This window comes from Choristoneura fumiferana, chromosome Z (genome assembly GCF_025370935.1).
Source record: "Choristoneura fumiferana chromosome Z, NRCan_CFum_1, whole genome shotgun sequence".
NCBI classification, from domain to species: domain Eukaryota; kingdom Metazoa; phylum Arthropoda; class Insecta; order Lepidoptera; family Tortricidae; genus Choristoneura; species Choristoneura fumiferana.
Window position 1 is genome coordinate 6,449,328 of NC_133472.1, and position 9,227 is coordinate 6,458,554.

Here is a 9,227-nt window from a genome sequence, read left to right on the forward strand (position 1 = left end):
TCGAGATCATGCAGTTACGTTCGTTCAAACGAATTAATTTAGTCTTCTTACCAATGACTTCACATGTTTGCATGTTTTTCCTCTCTTAGGGTTTCGGAGCCAAATGGCAAAACGGAACCCTTATAGTTTCGCCATGTCTCTATTTGTCCGTCCGTCTGCGGATTTGCTCAGAGACTAGTCAATGCTAGAAAGCTGTATTTTTGCACAGAATTCTATATGTAGATGTTTTCTTGACATTCATAAGTGCTTTTATAGCTAAATTGAATAAAGATATTTTGACCTTTGGACCTTGACTTTAGATATAATGTAAAACTATGCCTACAAAATGTACAATAAAAAATCAAAAAAACTTTTTTTAGTTACCTCCCATAGACGTAAAGGGGTAATTTTTTTTCTCATCCATTCTATAGTGTGGGGTATCGTTGGATAGCTCTTTTAGAACCATTGAGGGTTTGCTAAGATTTCGATTCAGTGATTTGTTTGCGAAATATTCAACTTTAAAGAGCAAATTTTCATTAAAATCGAGCCCCCCCCCCCCCTCTAAAATGTAAACAAAAAAAAGAAATTGAGTAAGTATATTCAATTTTACAAGGAAAACTATAACGGATAAGTTTGCTTGAGAATTATTAGTAATTTAAGAGTAAAAGCAGTCTAAGGTATAAAATATACCTAAACTTGGAGGATTCCGTATAAAATACGAAATCCTTAGAAAAATATTACTTAATTTTTTCGTAATGGCTACGGAACCCTATTTTGAGCGTGTCCGACACGCTCTTGGCCGGTTTTTTTTGTAGGTATAGGTAGAGTCATTCACGATGACGCGTAGGTACCGTGGTTCTTATTACAAGTCATTAATGTCTAATTTTGACAAAATCACGCGTCTTCGTGGATGGCACTACCTAAGGACTCTGTATGAGCAGTGAATAAAAATTTCTACTTAGATTAAGTATTTCAGTTAGAACTGTAATTTCCTTAATATTTCACTATTATTTGAAATTTTGTTTTTTTTTTCGACTTATGTGATTTAGAAAATTGCAGCGACGCGTCGCGATGTGGCACGGCTACAGAATCCATACTTAATATTATAAATGCGAAAGTGTGTTAGTTTGTATGTTTGTCCGCCTTTCACGTCGAAATGGAGCGACGGATCAACGTGATTTTGGCATAGAGATAGTTTACAGGGCCAGAGACTGACATAGGCTACTTTTTATTCCGGAAAAATGGACAGTTCGCGAGGGAACAGCGCGCGTTAACCGAATTCCACGCGGGCGAAGCCGCGCGCAAAAGCTATAGCTATATATACAGCTATTGATGACAAGTATACCTTATGGCAAATGTTGTATATGATAAAGGGTGTGTATATGGTGGTGTTGTGTGTACGTACATATTTTACTGAATTTGGTATAGCGGCGGCCCTACACCCCATAGTGAGCTGTGAGCTTTAAATATCAAAGATTAAATAATAATAAAAAGCCGTGGTGGCCTAGTGGTTTCACCTATTGCCTCTCAAGCAGAGGGTCATGGGTTCAAACCCCGGCTTGCACCTCTGAGTTTTTCGAGCTTTGCGGTGAAGGAAAACATCGTGAGGAAACCTGCAAAAACCTGCGAATCGATTCAATGGTGCGTGCGAAGTTCCCAATCCCCACTGGGCCCGCGTGTTAACTATGGCCCAAGCCCTCTTGTTCTGAGAGGAGGCTTGTGCCCAGCAGTGGGACGTATATAGGCTGGGATGATGATGATGATGAAATAATAATACTTTAAAATTTTATTTATTTATTTAGAAAACTTAGATCCATCATTTGTTAGTTGGTATTACATCATTATCATGGGAAGAGTCCATGCCATGCATCATGCATGGTTTACTCCCGTTCCAATACAATAACCGTTCCGTTTCTTTTTACCCGACATTGCCTGATGGAGGGTTATGTTTTTGCTAACCTGCTCACTTAAACTAAGTATATAATTTTCAATAAATTTATAATATAAAATAAAAACAATTTGTTTGTAACAACTAATGCTTTACCCACGCTATTTTTTTAAACGCTTCATTATAACTGCCGTAACGCCGCTAACGAATTAATGTTTTTAAAGAAAAAAAAAGTCTTTAACGAATAATTATTGGAGTAGACACATTAACTTATACATTAAGAAGTGTTCAAGACAACATTATTAATTTTCATTCAATTTTTATGTATACGTTGCCAGCCTAGCTTAGCAGGTGAAACGCTCTTAAACATTCGGGAAACCTTATCGTCGACTAGCAAGTGAAAAACAATCAGTTGATAAATAAAAGTATAATAACATCAATGTAGAGTTACATCAGCTGTCCGGGGGCGCTGTCGTCGACTGGCGCGTCGCGGTTCCACGCGCCGGCGCAGTTGTAGTGCCGGTTGACGCGCTGCCAGTCCCACGCACTGATCCACTGCTGCTGGCCCATCACGCCGGCGGTATCCTGGTCACAAAGTTAGCGTGAAAAACACAGATTTGAGGCCGGTTGGAGTCAACATACTCAAAATAGTGGTTTACTAATGTTTCGGCGAATAACGTTTGGCAACCTGTTTCATTTCGCAACTTTTCATTTCCCAACCGTTTAATATTTCTGAAACTGTAAATATTTCAGGATTTTTATAAAACTAACCTAACCTAACCTAAAGGGTTCTACACGATGGCCCTGAAATAAATCCTGAAATATTTACAGTTTTAGAGTTTGCGAAATGAAAAGTTGCGAAATGAAACCGGTTGCCAAACGTTACGTTGCGAAAAAGCAGTACTCGCAAAATAGTACATTACTGTAGAGGCCGGCAACCCCACGTTCCGGCCGAGGCTTGTATAGTGCTTTTCTCAAACATGACATGAAATAAAGTTAAAAAAAAAGCTGGCGGGACTGACTTTTTATGCTCTAGTGCATAAAGTAAAATCTTCGTCTAAGACCAAGGCAGTCAGGTGTCAACAGCCACAAATAAAAAAGTTTCAATATACATTTTTAGTAATTTTTAATTTACATAAAACTAAAATCAATCAAATCCATCAAAATAAATAAATAACTTTTTTTTTTATTAGCCTATTTTTGTCTTCCACTGCTGGGCAACGGCCCCTCCTCTCTTGCTCCACTCCTGCCTATCAAAGGCGAGCTCCCGCCATCCCACATTATAGCCATCTAAGTCGTCCCTCCATCTCCTCTTCGGTCTGCCTCTATTACGGTATCCGTCACTAGGGACCCATTCCGTAACAATTTTGGCCCAACGTTCTGGGTTCATTCGACAGACATGTCCAGCCCAGTCCCACTTCAACTTGGCCGTCACATAAATAAATAAATATAACTAAAACATTATAATTATTTAGCAATGCATGAGTAATAAAAGGTACCTTGCAAGTGAACAATTGTTTCCACTGTTGCTATTTCCTTTCCACGCAAACGAAGTGAAAAGCAGAGTGTATAACTCGAGCATTAAACCCATTTTCCCCTTAACGTGTCGGGTAAAATGACTTGTTTTATGCTCTCGTTGTATAATCTACTATTTATGATTTGTCCGCAAAGTAAATTAATAATTAGTTTGACACTTAGGTGAGAGTGTGAGTGCGATAATGACATTGAGTGAGAAAAAAAGAGGTCATTTAGGTCAGCGAGGAGTTAGTAATCCGGGGGCGGGGGGTCATATTCACGGTTAGCCTAGGGTGATCAGAACTCTGAAAGAGGCACTAATCAGCACCTGGCATAATGTGAGATAACAGGCCAGTTAACTAGTTTAAAAAAAGTTACCCATAGAGCCACCATGGTGGGTCTTCCGTTGATGCTGAAACCGTAGCCGCCATAGTGCATGGTGCTTGCATAGTCGTAGGGAAGACCGAGGTTGCTCACGAGGTTGGCGGGGTACTTGTCGAAGTTGTGCTCCATACCTGTTGATGGAAAACATTTACTTGCTCATGTTGCCTCTTGTAATGTCACTAAAACAAACGTTCCTCTTTTAACCGACTTCAAAAAAGGAGAAGGTTCTCAATTCGAGTGTATGTTTTTTATGTAGGTATGTTTGTTACTTGATAACTCCGCCAATTGTGGGCCGAAGCTCAAAATTCTTTCTTAGTTCTAATGGACATACTTTCGTGGTGGTCCCATTGACACCAAGTCAGAATCTGATGATGGGATCTTAGAGAAATCGAGAGCAACCCTCGAATTTTTGAAGCACGCCTATAACGATTTTGACATTTTTAACATCAAGTCAATTATTTACATGCAGAAAGTATCATTTGGTGAACTGGACTCTGATAAAGAAGACCGTAGGTACCGGTACTGTGTTATAAAATGATATAACTATGCTGTGTTGGAGCTTAATGAAATCGTGAGATGCACCGTGGCTACAAATCACTTAAAACTATATTTAAAAAAAAAATAACAAAAAATGGAACTGACTTCAAAAACCTTCAAAATAGTTTTCTACTAGTTTGAAGTCGGTGCCTCAGCACGAGCCAGCAGGAGTGATTGAAGCCAAATATATAGCATAGTATGTAGGTGAGGTAGACGACTATAGTTCCACTCCTGCTGGCTCGTGCTGAGGCACCGACTTCAAACTAGTAGAAAATTACTTTCAAGGTTTTTGAAGTCGGTTCCATTTTTTTCGTTTTTCCCGTGGCTCGTTGAAATTGCAATGGGCAGGCTATTTTAGAAAAAAAAACCCGCGCTAAATCTTTTTACCTGACTGCCCGAAGCCTGTCTGCATTGATTGCTTCGCTTGCTTTTTATTTTAATATTTTATACCTAACTTTGTTTTCTTATTAAGTATTTACACTTTTAATTATTTTACTTAGTAACCTCACGTATTTTTCTTTTATTTTATGTAATCTTTTTGAAATGTCGTTCCTTGTATACTTGGTTTTAACTCCCTTCACTTCCGCTACTACACTTAAGAGTTATTTTAAATAAACGTTCATGCCTTTTAACCATAAAAAGAGGGTTTTCACAGAGGCGAAATATCGCTAGATGGCGTTAATATCGTGTGGTCCATTTGACGTTTCTTGTGATTGGCTCATTTAGTTATTTAACCAATCACGAGCGAACGTCAAACGTCAAACGAACCTCTCGATACTAACGCCATCTAGCGATATTTCACCTCTGTGAAAACCCTCGTTACGACTAAATTTCGGACATATTTAATGCTTTGCATCAAAATGCCTCCACAAGGCTACGTAATTGACGATAAATCACTGCGATAAATGATAAAAACCAGTTAAGGTTATCTTCAAGATAAACAAAGTGGTTTGAATGCCCACTTAACGAATTAGTAGTAATTAACGCCATCTAGCGTAAATATTTTGATAAAGTAGGTAAGTGACGCGATCGAGCTGCGACGATGACGAACTTTGTTTTGATGAGTATTTGCAGCTACCTTTTAGGTGAATGGTGAATTGATTTAATACTTTTTCTATGGGAATTCTCGTAGGGGAATTCCCAAAAATATGTAATGACGGTTTTCCGACAGGCGAAATACCGCTAGATGGCGTTAGTATCGTGAGGTCCGTTTGACATTGGTTTGTGATTGGTTAATTATTACTTAACTAAATAAGCCAATCGCAAGCAAGACTGAAACGTCAAACGGATCTCACGATACTAACGCCATCTAACGATATTCAGAAAACCCTCATTCTTGGTCGTGGTCTTTATTGACTTTAATGTATGAGGAACACTCATGCAAAATTTAACATCTCTAGACTCACGGGTATAATTTTGGGATTTCACCTATTGAAATACCGATCCTGCGTGAATATCGAGATCAATGAGCTATATAAAATTCCATTCTTATCCGTCCAGCAGTAAAATAACAACAATCACACACCCAGACATAATAAATATTAGTAGGATTATGAATATCAACACAATAATGAATGAGTTATGATTAACGCCATCTAGCGTAAATGATGCAATGCATTTATTTGATAACAGCAATTTTGAGCATCGATGATGATGATACGAGGTTTCAATAACAGCATTCATGAACGCATGACTTTGTATTCAATTATACGTTTACCGTTTTTTAGGAAATACGTGATTTTACAAATTTCTAATGTGAATTGCCCACGAAGTTTGCATCTTCAGCAGTGGTATAAAAGCGCCTTTGCCCTTTACTTGATAGATTATCTAAGTCAGATGTTTTTGGATACATTGCTGACATATTCGTCAAGATTGTGGGTAGATTGCATGAGCAGGAAACCAATAATGTGCGGTCACCCGTAAAAGATGGTGGTGTTGATGTGGGAGGCTCGGAAGATAACAAGGTTTATGCATCCCGGCATTGTTATGCTAGTGCCTTTGTTACTGTATACAGCAATCACAATCATATACAAACACATATGGCCTCTACAGCTGTAGAGGTAATCTGACCAGGCCATATGTGTTTGTATAAGATTGTGATTGCTTTGCATAAGGAGGAAACCGATGATGAGCAGCTGTATATGGATGATGGTGGTGAAGATGCTGGAGGCCTGGAAACTGACGAAGTAACTGCAGCCATCTTTGCTATAAAATGTTTTAATTGGTAGACTGCAGAGTTAATCTGGTAACCTGGTCTGGTGGCCTGGTAAGGCCAGATGTTTTCCTACAAGAAGTTAATGTAGACACTGCGATTATGAGTGCATTGCACGCGGAGGAAACTGACGATTTGCAGCCACTTCTAGACGGTGGAGGCCCCGATGCCGACGAGATAGCTGCCGGCATCGTTGCAATGCAAATGCCTTTGTTGGTAGACTGCAAAGTTAGACTTACCAGGCCAGATGTTTTCCCACAGAATACGGACGTAGTCATCACAGTTGTGTGGATTGCATGTGGAGGAATTCGATGATCTGCAGCCACTAGTAGACGCGGATGGTCCCGAAGTCGTCAAAGCAACTGCAAGCATTGTTGCTATGCAAATGCTATGATTAGTAGACTACGAAGTTACACTTACCAGGCCAGATGTTTTCCCACAGAATACGGACGTAGTCATCACGGTTGTGGGTGGATTGCATGTGGAGGAATCCGATGATGTGCAGCCACTCGTGGACGATGGTGGTGTGGAGGGAGCAGCTGGGCCAGGTCAGGTTGAGGGTGTGGATGCCGCGGGAAGCCCAGAAGCCAACGTGCGCGTAGCAGCCGTCGTTGAAGTTCTGTCCGTAGAAGGAGACTTCAGTGAGGTAATCAGAGTAGCTGTTGGACCAACTTAATCGTGACCCACTGTGGAAGTATTTTAGTGAAAAATTATAGTGACCTCACATTGCTTGTTGATGAAATCCATTTTGAAACTTACGCTAGAGTTAAATTAGGGTTCTGTGACGGTTGGGCGCTAGTAACATGACGACAATTAACTTTGATATTTTTGTCGCGGTTGTGATTGTTTAAGTAACTAAATAAGCCTCTAACTCTAAGCGGTCTCGGTGCCATGGGTAGTTCTACTAGCGTTCTACAGCTCACCGTGACGCGGACGTAGTTGGTGTCATACCACTGACGCAGCCTGAATCTGATGCAAGTGTTCCTCTCGATGTCACGAATGCCAGCGATTATGGCGTTTTGGGCAGCCGTTGCTAGAATAATTTATTGTATAAATAAGTAACGCTCAAACATAGGTACTATTAATAAAACGCAATTTGGTTTTTGACGCGACGGGTGAAATGCAAAACTGCCTAAGCGACATATGACTGTTAAAATTGCGTAAGCGACACAGTTAGATATATCGTGTCGCTTGAGAATTTCTTTATTTCTGCTAACTAACTGTGAGTTTCACTAAGATAAATGTATTATAAATATCCTAACCAACAGCCGACAAATCAAAGGACTCATAATTCGTATACCTATGGGTGTGACTCACTCTAAATTGTATTTTGTTATTATATATTATGTATTTAGTAATAATCAATTTATTTCAAAACACATGCCGTCATAATGAGAATAATTAAATAACAATACTTACATTAAAGTACATACCTAATGATAATGACAACAAAATAATGACATTAATTACATTTGAACACAACTTACTGAAGTGCCCGGCGGCGATTTCGTAGACAACGGTGTTTTGCGGCCACTTGGTGTTAGGCCAGGTGTACGCGTTCCTGCCTGCGGAGAAGTCATTGACCATGGCTTGGACCTGGTCTTCGTCCAGGATGATGTCGCCCTGGTACTTGCCGCTGTTCTCCCATGCCTTGCCATTGGGGTTCTCGGCCATGCGGTCTTCCAGGCGGACACCATTATCTGTAAAAGCCAAGAATGTTTCAATTAATGTAATAGCCGCCATTTAAAACGATAAATCTGAATCAATAAAACAAGATTTATCTGATTAAACTTACTTGAATTGTTATTTAAACTGCATAGCGTGTCAATTCGATTATAAGAACTGGGCGTAACTTACATACCTTCTTACACATACAAACAAACAAATATTGCAAATAATTAAAAGCTATTTTGGCAATAATGCGTATTGTAACAAACACATGAATAGTGAAGAGGTGTAGTAAAGCGTAAATTTAATTACTTAGATGATCATTTTATTTAAAGAATAGGACATAATATTGCTCATAAATTAGTCAAATATTTGTAGTACGCCTCTGTTTACACTATATTTTATTATCTTAAGATTAAGATCAGATAAGAGTTAAGATTTCACGTATCAGCTTTGACCATTTAAAAAATCTTTGGGCATATCAAACGTTCGCAGCCAGGTTAATACGCAATATTGTTCAGATATACTTAAGCGCCACATTAGTAAATAGTTCTTATTCGTGGTTTTACAGGAAAACTTACTGGTTCTTCCGCTTTCCAAATACTTCTGGAACGCGTCGATCTCCTCCCGGGACTTGCCTACGGGAGGACCCGAGAGCGCCAAACCCAACAGACACAGTAGCACCACGAAGCGTAGCATTGTCATTAGAATAACAATACCTCATCCGAACCATGATTTATATAGAAGTTTATCACCAATGATTGATGGGCAAATTAATTGATAATAAGCTTATTTTCATTATATATGTGCATCTTTTATCAAATCATTGTTTGATAATAGAAAGATTTGATAAGGCACCGATAGGCTGATGGTGATGATTATAAAGCACCTTTGAATATTAGGAATCTATGAACTAAAATCCGTTCGGGTTTCCCCTTTAATGGGTTTATCCCAAGTTGCAATGAAAAAACACTTTTGGGATTTCTTTACATGAGGAATTATACTTGTACCTATAGTCAGCCAGCAGCAAGAGAGAGCCGTGGT

General features: G+C 39.2%; 1 protein-coding gene across 1 annotated transcript; it reads right to left on the minus strand.

The window, feature by feature from the left end:
• Nucleotides 1–2,279: 2,279 nt before the first annotated feature.
• On the minus strand, nucleotides 2,280–8,919 carry LOC141443629 (zinc metalloproteinase nas-14-like). The gene is made up of 6 exons (XM_074109000.1): nucleotides 8,765–8,919; nucleotides 8,003–8,215; nucleotides 7,439–7,548; nucleotides 6,936–7,134; nucleotides 3,761–3,897; nucleotides 2,280–2,452 (listed from the first exon to the last, which is right to left on the minus strand). The coding sequence occupies exons 1-6, from the start codon at nucleotides 8,886–8,888 to the stop codon at nucleotides 2,315–2,317; spliced, it is 921 nt and encodes a 306-aa protein (XP_073965101.1). The 5' UTR covers nucleotides 8,889–8,919; the 3' UTR covers nucleotides 2,280–2,314.
• Between the last annotated feature and the right edge of the window lie 308 nt (nucleotides 8,920–9,227).